Here is an 18,059-nt window from a genome sequence, read left to right on the forward strand (position 1 = left end):
AACCAACAAAAACAGACGTGCAGAGACTTCAGTTATCAGAATGATCAGAAACTGGTTATAAAATAACTACACTTAGTATGTTTGAAAAAATAAAAGACCAGATTGAAATTATCTGCAGGGAATAGGAGACTATAAAAAGTGACCTTAAAAATTTGATGAAGACATTTCTATACATTACAATAAATAATCCAAAAGGAAATTAAGAAAACAATTCCATATATAATAACATCAAAAAGAATAAAATACTTAGGAATAAATATAACCAAGGAGGCAAAAGACTTGTACACTGAAAACTACAAAACATTGCTGAAAGAAATTAAAGAAGACATAAACAGGTGTAAAACATCCAACATTCATGGATTGGAAGACTTAATATTGTTAAGATGTCAGTACTTCCCAAAGCAATGTACAGATTTAATGTAATCTCTATCAAAATCCCAGTGACATTTTCTGTAAAAATAGAAAAACTCATCCTAAAATTCATATGAAGTCTTGAGACCCCAATTAGCTAAAACTGTCTTGAAAAAGATGAACAAAGTTAGAGGACGCAAACTTTCCGATTTCAAAATATACCACAAAGCTGCAGTAATGAAAACAGTGTGGTGCTGACAGCCAGACGGCCCAAGGAAATAGAATGGAGAGCCCAGAAAGAAACAGTCATATGGTCAAATGACTTTCAGTAAGGGTGCTAAGACTGTTTAAGTGAAAGGATAGTCTTTTTGAAAATGGTTTTGGGAAAACTGGGTATCCGCATGCAAAAGAATGAAGTTGGACTCCTAACTCCAAAGGTAAACAAAAATTAACTGAAAAAGGATCAAAGACCTAGAAGAACTAAAACTATAAAACACTTAGAAGAAAACATAGGGGGAAATTGTCATGACATTCAGTTGGCAGTGATTTCTTGAATATGACACCAAAAACACAGGCAACGAGAAAAAAATAGATAAATTGGACTTTATCAAAATTTAAAACTTTTGTGCATTGAAGGTCACTATCAATAGAGTGAAAATGCAAACCACAGAATGGGAGAAAATATTTTCAGATTGCCTATTTGATAAAGAATTAATATCCAGAATATGTAAAGAACTCCTAAAATTTAACATTAAAAGACAAACCAATTAAAAATAAGCATATTAAAAGATGCTTCACATCTACATCAGAGAAATGCAAATTAAAACAAGAGACCACTACACGCCTTTGGAATGGCCATAATCTGGAACACTGACGACACTAAATACTGGAGAGGATGTAGAGCAATAGGAACTCTCATTCATTGCTAGTGGGAATGCAAAATGGTGCAGAACCTTTGGAAGATAACTTGGAAGTTTCTAAACTAAACATACTCTTAGCATATAATCCAGCTATTGCTCTCCTTGGTATTTACCCAAGGGAGTTGAAAACAATGTCCACAGAAAAACTTGCACACAGGTGTCTATAGCAGCTTTATCCATCACTGCCAAAACTTGGAAGCAATCGAGATGTCCTTCCGTAGGTGTATGGACAAATAAACTTTGGTACATCCAGATAATGGAATATTATTCAGCACTAAAAAAGAAATGAACTATCAAGCTATGAAAAGACATGGAAGAACCTTAAATGCATATTACTAAGTGAAGGAAGCCAATCTGAGAATACTACATATTGTACAATCCCAAATATATGTCATTCTGGAAAAGGCAAAACTAAGGAGACAATAAAAAGATCAGTGGTTGGCAGGGGGAGGGCTGGCTGGCAGAGCATGGAGCATTTCTAGGGCAGTGAAAATACTCTGTATGATATCATAATGATGGATACATGCCATTATGCATTTTATTCAACTGGTAAAATGTGCATCGAGTTAACCATACTACACACTATGGACTTTGGATGATTATGATATGTCAGTGTACGTTCATCACTTGTAACATGTCATTCTGGTGGGGGATGTTGAAAATAGGGGAGGCTGTGCATGTGTGGGGGCAGGTGGCATATTGGAAATCTCTGTATCTTCCCCTCAGTTTTGCTGGGAACCTAAAACTGCTTAAAACAATAAAGTCTTAATAAAAAAATTTTGCATTGTGGTTTTGTTTTGGCTTTAAATGAGGAGTTTGCTTTAAACAAAGGTATCACTCTGATGGGTGATGTTGATAATAGGGGAAGCTATTCATGTATGAGGACAGGGGTATATGGGACATCTCTGTACCCTCCCCTCAATTTTGCTGTGAACCTAAAACCACTCTAAAAAAAATGGGCAAAGAACTTGAATAGACATCTCTCCAAAGAAGATATACAAATGGCCAATAAGCACATAAAAAGATGCTCAATATCATCAATCATTACAGAAATATAAATCAAGATCACAATGAGAGACCACACTGATTATGATAACTATTATCAAAAACAGAAAATGACAAGTGTTGGTGAAGATGTGGAGAAAGTGGAGCTTTCGTGCATTGGTGGGAATGTAAAATGGTGCAACTGTTGTGGGAAACATTAGGGCAGTTCCTCAAAAAGTTACATATAGAATTATCATATGATCTATCAACTCCCCTCCTAGGTGTATACTCAAAAGAATTGAAAGCAGGGACTCAAACACATATTTGTATACTTATTTTTGTGTGTGTGAGGAAGATCGGCCCTGAGCTAACATCTGTTGCCAATCTTCCTCTTTTTTTTCCCCCTAAGGCCCAGTACATAGTTGTGTATCCTCGTTGTAAGTCGTTCCAGTTTCTCCATGTGAGATGCCACCACAGCATATCTTGATGAGCAGTGTATAGGTCTGTGCCCAGGATCCAAACTGGCGAACCCTGGGCCACTGAAGCAGAGCATGCAAACTTAACCACTTGGCCATAGGGCCAGCCCCTGTACACATATGTTCACAGCAGCATTATTCGCATCAGTCAGAAGGTGGAAACAACCCACAGTGGTTGAATGTCCAACAGTGGGTGAATGGACAAACAAACCATGGCATATACTTACAATGGAACATTATTCAGCTTTAAAATGGAAGGAAGTTCTAATCCATGCTTCAACATGGATGATCTTTGAAAACATTATGCCAAGTGAAATAAAGCAGTCACAAAAGGACAAATATTGTATGATTCTACTCACATGAGGTAGCTAGAATTGTCAAATACATAGAGACAGAAAGTAAAATAGTGGATACCAAGGCTAGGGGTACAGCTTGAGAATGAGGAGTTATTGTTTAATTGAGACAGAATTTCAGTTTGAGATGATAAAAAGTTCTGGAGATGGATGGTGGTGATGGTTGCACCACAGTGTGAATGTACTTAATGCCACTAGACTGTACACTTAAAAATGGTTAAAGTGGTAAATTTTATATTATTTTACCACAATAAAATTTTTCTTCTTTTTTTTATTAAGGTTATGAAAGTTAACATCCTTGTGAAATTACAGTTGTACATCATTATTAGTCATGTTGTAGGTACACCACTTCACCCCTAGTGCGCTCCCCTCACCCCCCTTTCCCCTGGCAACCACTGATCTGTTCTCTTTGTCCATATGTTAACTACCACCTATGAGTGGAGTCATACAGAGTTCGCCTTTCTCTGTCTGGCTTATTTCATTCAACATAATACCCTCAAGGTCTATCCATGTTGTTGTGAATGGGACGACTTTGTCCTTTTTTATGGCTGAGTAGTATTCCATTGTATATATATACCACATCTTCTTTATCCAATCATCAGTTGCTGGGCACTTAGGTTGGTTCCATGACTTGGCTATTGTGAATAATGCTGCAATGAACATAGGGGTGCATGGAACTTTTGGAATTGCTGATTTCAGGTTCTTAGGATAGATACCCAGTAGTGGGATGGCTGGGTCATAAGGTATTTCTATTCTTAACTTTTTGAGGAATCTCCATACTGTTTTCCATAGTGGCTGCACCAATTTGCATTCCCACCAACAGTGTATGAGGGTTCCCTTTTCTCCACAGCCTCTCCAACATTTGTCACTCTTGGTTTTGGATATTTTTGCCATTCTAACAGGTGTAACGTGATATCTTAGTGTAGTTTTGATTTGCATTTCCCTGATGATTAGTGATGATGAGCATCTTTTCATGTGTCTATTGGCCATCCGTATATCTTCTTTGGAGAAACATCTGTTCATGTCCCCTGCCCATTTTGTAATTGGGTTGTTTGATTTTTTATTGTTGAGTTGTGTGAGTTCTTTGTATCACAATAAAATTTTTTGATAAAGAGCTAAATAGAACTTCTTGAAATGAAAAACTGCAATAAAAGAAACTAAAAATATCAATGGATAGGTTTATCAGGTAAATCAGTATGGAAATATGGAAAAATACCAAAAAGAGTAAGGAGAAATCTAGCATTTTAAGTTGGCATCTCAGATGCAGAGGTGAAAGAGAAAGAGATAAATGAATATTTGAAGAGATAATTGCTGTGAATTTTCCTGAACTGTTGAAAGGTACCATTTTACAGTTTCTAAAAGCCCAGTGAATCCACACAGGATAAATGAAAAGAAACACGCAGCTAAATTCATCATGCCAAAACTTCAGAAAGCTGCAGAGAAAAATCTCAAATACAGGTAGGCAAAAGACTGATTATCTTCAAAAGTCTAAGAGGTTGACAGCTGATTTCTCAACATTAACAGTGGATCCAAAAGGTAGTGAAACAATATAATCAATGTGTTGAAAGAAAAAAGCTATACTCAGAAAAATTATTTTTATAAAGAGAGCAAAATAAAAACATGCTTAAGGTAATTGAGAGAATAATGCCCTAGCAGGTCCTGACTAAGGAGAATTCTCAAGGTTGTACTCCAGGCTGAAAGATGTTTCCACATGGAAAATCTGAGATTCAATAAGGAATGAAGAAGAAAGTGGCAAATAATATGAGTAAATCTAAAGAAACATTGACTAAATATAATAACAATATTAATAATGATAATGTATTGCTGGGTTAAGAAAAAATATAGAAATAAAATATGAGTTACATAAGGGTAACTGTTATGGTCTGAATATTTGTTTCCCCCCCCAAATTCGTATGTTGAAATCTGATTCCCAATGTGATGGTATTTGGAGGTTGGGTCTTTGGGAGGTGATGAACTCATGAGGGTGGAGCCCTCATGAATGGGATTAGTGCTCTTTTAAGAAGAGGCCAGAGAGCTAGCTCACTCTCCTTCAGCCATGTAATGCTACAAGCAGAAGGCGGCCATTTGCAACTTAGAAGAGGCTTCTCCCTGGAACTCAACCATGCTGACACCCTGATCTCACTCTTCCAGCTTCCAGAACCGTGAGAAATAAATTTCTGGTTTTTTAAGCCACCCAGTCAGTGGTAATTTGTTACAGCATCCTGAACTGACAAAGATAGTAACATATAGTTGGAAACGGGGTAAATGGAGTTGATGTATTATAAACATAAAATAGGCAGGACGTACAGAGAGCACAAAATAAAAACGGTAGAATTAAATCTAATATGTCAGTATTTACATAGAATGTAAACGGACTATATGCTCTAGTTAAAAGACAAAGACTTTTAGACTGGATTAAAAACAAACAAAAACCCCTCTAACTATATGCTATTTATAAGATATGTCTAAAACATGTAGATACAGACAGTTGAACATAAGTGGATGGATAAACCACAAAAGAGAAAAGGAAGTTTTGCTTCTGAGTTACAAATAATTGTGAGCTTTGAGGAACTGTCATAATCTACAACAAATACTCACAATCCAAAAAAAAACAAACAAACACCTTCTGTGGAGCCTTGCTGGTTTCACAGAGGTCTTTGGGAGCACCCCCACCCCAACTCCAAACAAACAAATAAGAATTGAGCCCAGAGTGGGAGACTGATGATGGTCTGGTTGGGAATATCCAGGGTCAGGCTAAGGGATCACTAAGATCAGATGAACGGAAGCAGGACTCGTGGCTGGAGCAGCAAAGAGTTGAGGAGGTGGAGAGACCTTTCAGACACACAGGCAGCAAGGAAGGGTTCCCTGAGGCCTAAATACTAAGCAATACATTGACCTCTGGAAATGTATTAAGGAGTAGAAGTTGAGGGTGAAACTTTCTCTATAAGCAAAAGTCCTCTAGGGAGGCTTAAGAGGTTTGGTGACCGAGAAATAGTACTCCTGGCTGATAGCAGAGGCAAACCCTTTTTGGAGGAAATTCTCACTGCTTGACCCAGAAAACTCTCACATTTTAAAAGAAATAGGATCTTAAAAGGATTACACAAGAGGACTACTCTGAACGTTAAACAAAAGCAAGAAACAACAGATTTCGATTCCTAAGAATTGTGTAACTTGTGATTAACAAATACAGAATATAAAAATACCTGTTATGAAGTGTTCTAAGAAATAGAAATGACATTACAAAGATGAATTTATATAGGAAACCATCAAGAATGAACAGATAAAAAATGGAAAGGAACTTCTAGTAATGGAAACTATAAACACTGAAGTAACAAACTGAATGGACTTCTAATTCCTTTGTTGAAACTAAAATTGTTTCTAAATTTTGCTATTATAAATACTGCTGCACTGAACATCTTTGAAGGGAAATATTTTTCTATATCTCTGATTATTTTTTTTAATAAAACTTCCTAAAAGAAAGAAAACACCTTGAATGGATAGGTATATTAGTTGTTTATTGCTATGTAACTAAATATCCTAAAATTTAGTAGCTTAATACAACAAATATTTATCATCTCATAGTTTCTGGGGTCAGGAATTTGTGAGAGGCTTAGCCAGGTGGTTCTGGTTCAGGGTCTCTAATGAGATTACAATCAAGGCATCAGCTGGGGCTGCAGGATTTACTTCCAACATGGCTCACTCACATGACTGTTGGCAAGAGGCTTCAGTTTACCACCACTTGGACTTTTCAATAGGGCTGTATTATGGAATGAATTTTGGTCCCCCTCCCCCCAAATGTGGCTATATTTGGATATAGGACATTTGAGAAGATAATTAAGGTTAAATGAGGTCATAAGGGTGGGATCCTAATCTGATAGGTCTGGTGTCCTTATAAGAAGAGGAAGAGACATTGGAGCATGCTCTTTCTCTGCACATGCACAGAGGAAAGGCCATATGAGGACATAGCAAGAAGGTGGCCACTTGCAACCCAGGAAAAGAGGTCTCACCAGAAACAAGCCCTGCTGGCACCTTGAGCTTGGACTTCCAGCCTCTAGAACGGTGAGAAGACAAATTTCTGTTTAAGCCACGCAGTCTGTGATATTCTGTTATGGCAGCCTCAGCAGACTAACATAGGCTTGAGTGTCCTAACAACGTGGCAACTGGTTTCCCTCAGAGTAAGTGATGAGAGAGAGTAAGAGGAAGAAACAGCAGCAGTGCCTTTTATGACTTAGTCTCAGAAATCACAGTGTCACTTCCATCATATTTTCAGTTTATTAGAAGTGAGACACTGGGTCCAGTCTATACTCAATGAGAGGAAGACTAAGCTTCACCTCTCAAAAGAGTAGGGTGAAAGAATTTGTGAACATATTTTGAAACCATCACAATAGGTTAAAAGGAAGATTAGATGCAGTCGAGTGCCTGAGGGCATTTCACAATCACATGGTGCAAGGTGGCAGAAAACCATGTGCTAAAAGATAGAGATATTGGAGGGCAAAGTTCTGGCCTAGTAGAGTTGTGGGAGAATTGTGGGGAAGTCTCAGAAAGGAAAGTCATGCAGAAGGGATGATCCTTAAATTCTACTTATAAAATCCACTCAAATCCTTAATTGTCAGCTAAACTGCATATGTATATAGGAGACTCCAAGGAGCCTGGTAGAAAGCAGCCACTGGAAGGTGAAAGAACTGAGCTGACCTGAGGTTTCAGCTGCTTCCCGTTTCAATAATAATAGTTTGGTGTTTGAACCTAGCCAAGTTAACTGCCTACAAGTATAAAAGTCAACACACTCCAGAGGAACATATAGAATCATGAATCTCTATGGTGTATCATCCTCAATATCTAGTATACAATAAAAAAATTAGACAAAGAGAAAAAAAGAGACAACACATGAAAATGTGACCCATATTCAAAAGCAAAGCAGTCAGTTGAAACTGATTCTAAGATTATCCAGATGTTGACACTAGCAAACAAAGAATTTAAAGCAGCTATTATAAATACATTCAAGGACTTAAAGGAAAATGAGCTAACAGATGGGGAAATCTTAGCAGAGAAATAGAAATGGTAATAATCAAATGGAAATCCTACAACCAAAAAGATCAGCAAATAAAAAAATTTAAAAATTCACTGAACAGGCTTGACAGCAGATTGGAGATGGCAGAAGAGTCAGGGAATTTGAAGATACCTCAGTAGAAAGTGTCCAATTTGAAGAACAGAGGAAAAACATTAAAGAAAAATGAATAGAGATTCAGGGAACTGAGGGGACATTATTAAATGGGTTAACATCCATGTAACTGGAATAGATGGTTAACACACATGCAACACGTGGTAACTGGAATCCTAGAAGGAGAGGAAGGATGGGGGCAGAAAAATTTGAAAGAAATAGTGCACAAAATTGTCCAAATTTTGAGGGAAGACATAAACTAAGATCTAAGAAGTTCAGGGAACCCCAAACAGGATAAATATAAATAAAACCACACCAAGCACACATAGACAAACTGCTGAAATCCAAAGATAAAATTTTGAAAACATCCAGAGAAAAGATGTAATATTAAGATGTGTATATTATGTACATACATGAGAACAGTAATACGATTGATAGCTGACCTCATCAGAAATAATGGAGTCCAGGAGGCCTTTAAAATTCTTTAAATGCTGGAGGGGAAAACTGTCAAATGAACATTCTATATCCAGCTAAACTAACCATTAAAAAACTGGGGGGAAAAATAGGCATTTTCAGAAATATGAAAACTGAGAGAATTAGTTGTCAGCAAAAATGCTAAAGAGAGTTTCTTCAGGCTGAAGGGAAATGAGACCAGGTAGAAAATGATCTAAAGTAAGGAGTGAAGAGCACCATAAATGGTAAATATGTGGGTAAATACTAAACACTAAATATGCTTTATCTCTTAATTTCCTTTAAAACATAATTGCTTAAGCAGAAATTGTAACACTCTATTATGGGTATTTAAATATATGTGGATGTTAATACATATAACAGCAATAAGGCAAAGGATGGGATAGTGGTAAATGGAACTATTCTAGGCAAGGTTCCCATATTTTATGTAAAGTAGAACAATATTAATTCTAAGTAGACTGTAATTAATTAAAGAACCCACTATAATTTCTAGAGCAATTATTAAAACAATAATGCAAAGGTATATACCTAAAAAGCCAGTTGCAAAAAACGGACTTCTAAAAAATATTTAGTTTATCAAAAGAAGGCAAGAAAGGAACAGAGAAAAAAGTAAATGAGTCTAATAGAAAACAGGAAAATAGTAGCTCTAAATCTAATATTAACAATTACATTAAATGCAAATGGACTAAACACTTCAATTAAAAAGTAGAGATTGTCAGAATAGATTAAAAAAGCAAGACACAACAAAATATTGATAAAAGAGACACTTTAAATACAAAGACATAGATGGGTTAAAAGTAAAAGGATTAAAAAAGACATGCTATTTAAACTGTAGTTAGGAGTAAGCTAGAGAAACTGTATTAGTATCAAACAAAACACATCAAGTTGAGGATTACTACTAGAAATAAAAAGGTAAAAAATTACAAGTGAGAGGGTGGCCCAGTAGAGTAGTGGTTAAGTGTACATGCTCCACTTTGGCAGCCCAGGGGTCTCAGGTTTGGATCCCAGGTGCAGACCAATACGCCACTCATCCAGTCATGCTGTGGTGGCATCCCACGTACAAAACAGAGGAAGGTTGGCACAGATGTTAGCTCAGGGACAATTTTCCTCAAGCGAAAAAATGAAGATTGGCAACAGATGTGAGCTCAGGGCCAATCTTCCTCACCAAAAAGAAAAAAAAAATTACAAGTGAGATTAGAAATATTTTGAATTGAATGATAATAAAAATACAGCATACCAAAATTTGTAGGATGCTGCTAAAGAATTTGTTAAAGGGAAATTTATAGCTTTAAGTGGTTATATTAGAGAAGAAAGGTTTATAGTCAATGATCTAAGCTTCCAACTTAAAGTAGAAAAAAATGAGCAAAATACAATAGAGAGGATCCTCTTTTTAAATGTTTGTATTACTTATCAGGAGCTCCTCTTTTTCATTTCTAATATTGGTTATTTGTGCCTTCTCACTCTTTTTTGGTCATTCTTGGCAAGTGTTCACCAATTTTATTAGTCTTCTCTAAGAACCAATTTGTGGCCTTGTTAAACCTCTCTGTTATATATTTATTTTTCATTTCATGAGTTTCTACCTTCACCTTTATTATTTCCTTACTTCTACCTTTGATTTATTTTGATATTCTTTTTCCAACTTTTTAGGTTGGATGCTTGTATCTTAATTTTTAACTGTTCTTCATTTTCTAATACGTTAAATTAGCATTATAAAATTCCTTTTATGAACTGCTTTAGTCGCAGCTCACGTATTTTTGATATGTGGCTTTATTGCTGTCATTCAATTCCTAATGCTTTTTAATTCCCATTATGATTTCTTCTTTGACCCATGGATTATTCAGAAAATTTTTTCTTTTCTTTTTTTGTGTGTTTGTTTTGTTTTTGCTGAGGAAGATTTGCCCTGAGCTAACGTCCATTGGCCATCTTCCTCTTTGTGTATGTGGGTCACCACCACAGCATGGCTGCTGACGAGTGGTGTAGGTCTGCACCTGGGAACTACACCTGGGCCACCAAAGCAGAGCACACCGAACTTAACCACTAGGCCACCGAGGCTGGCCCTAGAAAATTTTTTCTTAATTCCCAAATATATGATGATCTCCTAGTTACTGTTTTCTTATTGATTTCTGTCTTTGGTCACTGTGCTCAAATTTGTGGACTTTTATTCAATTTCTCAGCCTCTTGACCTCTTCCAGAGTTGGCAGTTGATCCAAGGGGGACAGCCCCAAATGCTCCTCTCTTTGGTTCTCCTTTTCATCCAGGATCTTCTCCCCATGATTCTCTTCACTGCCTTATTGATTCTCCACTTCCTTTAAATTGATTTTCATCCATTTCCTTCAGTTTTACTAGCTGTTCTCAGCAGGAGGCTTGATCCAAATTATCTAGTCTGCCATTATCAAGTGCAGAAGTCCTGCTGATGATAGTTTTTTAAATTGTTATAAGACATATAGAAAAAATGGGGACTGGAAGATCTCATGGATAGAGAGACCAGTAAAAAACTAGGTGTGGATAGAAAAACAAAACTTTGGCCAAATAATAGAATGAAGAGGATAAATAAGATGATACTTGGGCCGGCCAGGTGGCTCAGTGGTTAAGTTTGCATGTTCCGCTTCTCGGCAGCCCAGGGTTCACTGGTTCAGATCCCAGGTGTGAATATGGCACCGCTTGGCAAAAGCCATGCTGTAGTAGGCGTCCCACATATAAAGTAGAGGAAGATGGGCATGGATGTTAGCTCAGGGCCAGTCTTCCTCAGCAAAAAGAGGAGGATTGGCAGTAGTTAGCTCAGGGCTAATCTTCCTCAAAAAAAAAAAAAAAAAAGATGATACTTACATTAGTTATCCGTTGTTGCATGACAAATTACCACAAACTTGGTGTCTTAAAACAACACATTTATTATCTCAGAATTTTTATGGATCAAGGATCCAGGCATTGCTTAGCTGGGCCCTCTGCTTCAGAGTCTCCCACAAGGTTGCAAGCAAAGTGTCAGCCAGAGTTGAGGTCTCATATGAAGGCACAACAGAGGAAGGATCCACTTCTAATTTCACTTACATGGTAGGGGGTGGAATTCAGTTCTTTTAAGGCTGTTTGACTGAGGACTTCATTTCCTGGCTGATTGTTGGCTACATTTTCCTTGTCATGTAGTTCTTTCCATACAGCACCTCAGAATATGGCAGCTTGTTTCATCAATGCCTACAAATGAGAGAGAGTGCTGGCAAGATGGAAGTTACAAACGTACAGAATGTAATCACAGAAATTACATTCCTTCCCATTTGCCATATTCTGTTGGCTAGAGGCATGTCATAGTTCCCACTCATAAACAAGGAGAGGGGATTAAGAATGGATGTGAACACCAGAAAGTGCAGATCATTCAAGGCCATCTTATACTTTGCCACAGTATCCACTCACGTATGCAATTAAGTTTTCCCTTCCTCTGGAAACGTCGGAGAAAGTGGATAGCAGGTTAGAAATACAATAGTTAATATATGACAGACAACTTCTGGAAAAGCAGATACTAAAATATCAAAGTCTAAGTAACAAGGAAAACAAGGTTAACTTTCATAGAAAGAAATTATGATTAGATAGAAATTGAACTATGGAAAGATTCCTAACTTCTTCTAAGATTTAACCCGGGAGCAGGAGTCCTATGAAGCTAAATAGCTGGACAAGAAGCAAGCTCACCTGGAGGTCTTGGATACTTACGTAGAAAAAGCAACGAAACAGTATTTGTGCATGGTGTGAATTGGTTTTGTCTACTCTGGTCATCAGGGAATTTTCCATGACTTACGAGTTTATTTCATTAATATTTGATATATGTGTTCTAAATTGATTTTTATTAAATATCTCAGTGTAACTTTGAGGGTAGAGGGTGTATCCTGTTTATCAAAGTATGTAGTCCTGTTAGTGCTGGGAAATAGGGGAAAAGTAGACCACTTTGTTGTATTCTTTGAAACTAATCTATAGAGTTCATGAATAATTGCATAGTTAGAAATGCTATGTATCAATTTTACGCATACATGATAAAATGTACTACTATGTTAATAGATTTTCTATTTTTTATATAGGATCCAAATGAAGATACAGAATGGAATGAAATTTTAAGAAATTTTGGCATTCTTCCTCCAAAAGAAGAGCCAAAAGATGAAATTGAAGAAATGGTTTTACGTTTACAGAAAGAAGCAATGGGTACAGTTGTGCGCTTGGTGGGCTGGATGAAGGGGATAATACAGTTATAATAGTGATAGTGTATTTCATGAACTTAGAGGGAGAGGGGACGTTAGAAATCATTTAATATAAATCCCACCATACTTTTGAAATTAGCATGCTGACACCTAAAATTCCTAATTCGTGTGTTGAAAGTCACATACTAGTTAATAACAGAGCTGAAATGTCCTGGTATCTAACCTAGTGAGCTTTTCTTCTCTACCTTGTGATTACCTTCTATTTTGATCATTCTATATAGTATGTATTATTTGTCAAGATTTTGAGGTACTTGGAAAATCTAGATTTATGGGGTCTAATTGATTTTCACATCTACTTTTAGTGGAGCCTGGTAATTCTGTGAACTCCGAGGGAGTAACAACGTTTTTAACAAACCTGAAGCATATCAGATCAGGCCACAAAATAGGTTTATATACTGGAGAAACTGCAACATTAAAGATATTCTTGAGCCAGCCCTGATAGCCTAGTGGTTAAAGTTTGGCGTGTTCTGCTTCAGCAGCCTGGGTTCACTTCCCAGGCACAGAACCACAACACTCATCTGTCAGTTGCCAAGCCATGGCAGTGTCTCACATAGAAGAACTAGAACAACTTCAACTAGGATATACAACTATGTTCTGGGGCTTTGGGGAGGAAAAAAAAGGATATTCTTGATCTCCATTTATCTAATATATTGGTTTTTTTAGACATGTGACTATAAAGTAAAAATAGTTTTTAAACAATTCAATTATCTATGATTTATTTTGTTTTAGTTAAACCATATGAAAAGATGACTCTTGCACAGTTGAAGGAAGCTGAAGATGAATTTGATGATGAAGATATGAAAGCTATTGAAATATATAGGTACAGTGATTCATTTGGGGAAATTAGGAGTTTTAGAATGAAGAAGTATTGTAAGGGTGAATCTAAGAATAAGCCCTATTTTGTCTAAAGAATAGATTAAAAATAGAACACAACTAATTTTTAAACTAACTCACTTATATAAGATGGAATTTTTTTCCTGACTTTTTTGCATTTGCTTAAATAAAAAACTGTCCAATAATACGCAGCAAAACTTCATTAAGTTACATATGAGTAAAGTGGAAAATATCAATAAAAGGCCATGCAAAAGAGGGCCATAAATTTCCTTCTAGCATGATGTCTGTCAAGGGTTTCTATCATTTAATGAATAATTACTAATTACAAACAAATTCTTTCAGAAATTAGAACAAGTGTATGTATTTCCCAACTTATCCTGATACTAAAATCAGACAAAGAAATTGAAAAAAAACAGAATGCTACAGAAAAATACCTTATATGAATGTAGGCACAAAAATTTTTCATAAAATATTAGCAAATGAAGTCCAGCAGTTTAAACAAAGAATACTACCGCCTGATCAAGTAGGATTGGTCCCAGGAATGCCAGATTTTTTTTTAACATGAAAAAACAATGAGTTGGGGGGCTGGCCCCATGGTTGAGTGGTTAAGTTCACGCGCTCCGCTGCAGGCGGCCCAGTGTTTCTTTGGTTTGAATCCTGGGCGCGGACATGGCACTGCTCATCAAACCACGCTGAGGCAGCGTCCCACATGCCACAACTAGAAGGACCCACAACGAAGAATATGCAACTATGTACCGGGGGGCTTTGGGGAGAAAAAGGAAAAAATAAAATCTAAACAAACAAACAAACAAAAACCAATGCGTTGGGTTGGAAGCAGCAATACTCCAGAAGCAATGAGCACACTTAGCACTCAGCTCTTGTTTCATAAACACTATTCTCCAATAAAAGGAACCAGTGTTCCTTGGATAACCACTTTATTCCACACTGTGAGTTGAGAAAGTACAATATGAATCTGGAGCATCTTGTGGTTCCAGAAAGTAAGGAGCCAAACTATGAGACCTCACAAAGGCCAGAGTTGGAACAACTTGAACAACACAATAAATAATCATAATATTGGATTATAAAATAAATATCCATGAGGCCATAGTGATATAAATAAATAAATAGCTGAATACGTGAAGAAATTCAGAGGAAGCAACACCTCATCCTCACTGAAGAATTCCAATTAATAAGCGTAGATGGAATGAGGGAAATAGAAAAATAGAAAAGTCACCATCAGAACACCACAGTAATAATCCCCCATGGGCAAGATCTGCTGGTAGACGCTAAAGTAAGTGAGTGAAAATTTAAATGGAAACAGGATATTTGCGTAGTCTCAAAATATTTAGTAATCATAAAGGAGGAAATAGTAAGTTTACAGTGTAATTTTGGCAGACCCCATCTTCGGGAAGTGACCAAGGTTAACATCACCAATAATACATGTTGACATCAAGTATCTCCTGATATGATGCACTGAGGAAGACATATCACCTCTGTGGTCTCCTTCTCAATAGTGCATAACCTCAGTCTAATGATAAGAATATATTAGAGGAACTCAAATTTGAGGGACTTTCAAAAAACAACTGACTGGGTTGACATCAGGAAAGATGGCAGAGTAGAGAGCTCCAGGAATCCATCTCGCCATGTAGACAACAATTGTACTGGCAGAAACTGTCTAAAGTGACAACTTGGGAACTCTGGAGTCTCTCTGGACACTTGCAGCTTATAGAATAAAGCTTGACTGGTAAATTGCAGTTAGCATTGGTTGATTTCAGTCCTTGGTGTGTAACAGCTATCCATTTTCCACCTCCCAGCCCCACATCAGGCAGATGTTTGAAAAACCACCTTTGTTTCTGGCACAGCTTGCAGGAGCCATGGTGGGCAATAAAGACTTTGTCCTCAAATATCAAGGTTCTGTGTTCTGATTGCAGACTGCTGCTTCTGAATGCAGAGGTACAGGCACAGAGACTGGCTGCCAGTGTGTCACCCCTCGCTGGCTCAGGTGGCTTCCAGGGGGTTTAAAGGAGTCACGTCTGGTTTGGTTTTGTTTTTGACCTTCAAAAACAACCATATATAAGGGAGAATTTAGAAAGCCTTGGAAAAGAAGAAGGCTCAGAAAAGACCTGAGAAGACTTCACACGTATACCTCAGGCTGATCTCTCGCACAGAGACCCTACAATAATAATAATAATTTAAAAAAACATGGAGAAGGAGGAGAATCTGATGTCCAGAGTTATCACATTATAAGAGTCACTTTTCAACAACAACAAAAAATCAAAAGGCATACAAAGAAATAGGAAAGTATAGCTCATTAAAAGGAACAAAATAAATCAATACAAAATATACCTAAGGAAGCTCAGATGTCAGACTTACTAGACAAAGATTTTAAGACAACTGAATTAAAGATGCTCAAAGAGGTAAATGAGGACATGGACAAAGACAGGAAAGCATCATATGAACAAAATGAGAACAGCAATAAAGAGATAGAAATTATAAAAAGAAACCCAAAAGATATTCTGAAACTAAAAAGTACAATAATTGAAGTAAAAAACATACTAGGAGCCTTTGAAAGCAGATTTGAACAAGCAGAAGAAAGAATTAGCAAATTTGAAGATAGGACAATTGAAATTATTGAGTCTGAGGAAGAGAAAAAGAATGAAGAAAAGTGAACAGAGCCTAATTAGCCTTGAGGTATACTATTAGGTGAACCAACATATGTAGCATGTGAATCCCAGCAGAAAGAAAGAGAGAGAAAGGGGTAGAAAGAATATTTGAAGAAATAATGGCTGAAAACTTCCCAAATTTGACAAAATATATAAATCTACAAATCCGAGATGCTTAATGAACTCCAAGTAGGATAAATCAGAGAACCATACAAAGACACATGATAATCAACTAGCAAAAGACAAAGACAGAAGCTTGAAATCAGTGAGAGGGAAGCAATTTGTCACATACAAGGTACTCCTAATAAGACTTGTCAGCCCATTTCTCATTAGAAATCTTGGAGGCCAGAAGGCAGTGTGTTGATATATTTGAAGTGCTGCGAGAAAAAAAAAAAACCTGTCAACCAAGAATTCTACATCTGGCAAAGCTGTGGTGCAAGAATGAAGGAGAAATTAAGACATTCCTAGATAAAAGCTAAGTGAGTTTCTTACTACTAGAATTGCCATTAAAAATTAGCTAAAGGAGTCCTTCAGGCTGAAATTAGAGGGCACTAGAGGGGCCAGCCTGGTGGCATAGTGGTTAAGTTTATGCACTCCCCTTCAGTGGCCCAGGGTTTGCAGGTTTGGATCCTGGGTGTGGACCTATACACCATTCATCAGGCCATACTGTGACAGTGTCCCACATACAGAATAGAGGAAGATTGGCAATGAATGTTAGCTCAGGGCAAATCTTCCTCACCAAAAAAAAAAAAAAGGGGGGGGGGCACTAGACAGTAACTCAAAGCTATATGAAGAAATAAATAACATAGGTAAAGGTAACTACATAGGTAAATATAAAAGCCAGTTTCATTGTACTTTTGATTTTTAACTCCTTTTTTTCTGTATGATTCAAAAGGCAAATGCATAACACAATGATAAATTGGTGTTAATGGATGCACAGACAATGTAGTTTGTAACATTAACAACATAAAAGGCAAGGGATGAAGAGGTATAGGAGCAGTGTTGGTATGCTATTGAAACTACATTGGTATTATTCACAGTAGGTCATTAGAAGATATTAATTTTAATCCTTAAGGTAACCACTAAGAAAAAACTAAAAGAATACACAAAAGATGAGGGAAATCAAAATGGGACACCACAAAAATCAATGAAATAAAAAAGAAGCAGTGATGGAAAAATTGAGGAACAAAGAGCATATAAGAAATACAGAAAATAGCTATGGCACAAGTGAGTCCTATTTTTTTGTTTTTGTTTTGTTTTTACTGAGGTTATGATAGTTTACAACCTTGTGAAATTTCAGTTGTACGTTATTATTTGTCAGTCATATTATAGGTGCACCACTTCACCCTTTGTGCCCACCCCCCACCCCCTTTTCTCCTGGTAACCACTAATCTGTTCTCTTTGTCCATGTGTTTGTTTATCTTCCACATACAAGTGGAGTCATGCAGAGGTTGTCGTTCTCTAACTGGCTTACTTCAGTTAACATAATGCCCTCAAGGTCCATCCATGTTGTTGTGAATGGGATGATTTTATCTTTTTTTATGGCTGAGTAGTATTCCAATGTGTGTGTGTGTATAGTATGTATATATATGTGTGTATATATATATATATACA

General features: G+C 36.8%; 1 protein-coding gene across 1 annotated transcript in view; it reads left to right on the plus strand.

The window, feature by feature from the left end:
* Positions 1–752: 752 nt before the first annotated feature.
* The window catches only part of PDCL2 (phosducin like 2), a 36,531-nt gene continuing 19,224 nt past the window's right edge, over positions 753–18,059 (plus strand). The window contains exons 1-3 of the mRNA XM_046655769.1: positions 753–788; positions 12,772–12,892; positions 13,678–13,768. Coding sequence (XP_046511725.1) covers positions 753–788; positions 12,772–12,892; positions 13,678–13,768 — 248 coding nt within the window. The remainder of the gene's footprint in view (positions 789–12,771; positions 12,893–13,677; positions 13,769–18,059) is intronic.

This window comes from Equus quagga, chromosome 3 (assembly GCF_021613505.1).
Source record: "Equus quagga isolate Etosha38 chromosome 3, UCLA_HA_Equagga_1.0, whole genome shotgun sequence".
In the NCBI taxonomy this organism is placed as follows: Eukaryota; Metazoa; Chordata; class Mammalia; order Perissodactyla; family Equidae; genus Equus; species Equus quagga.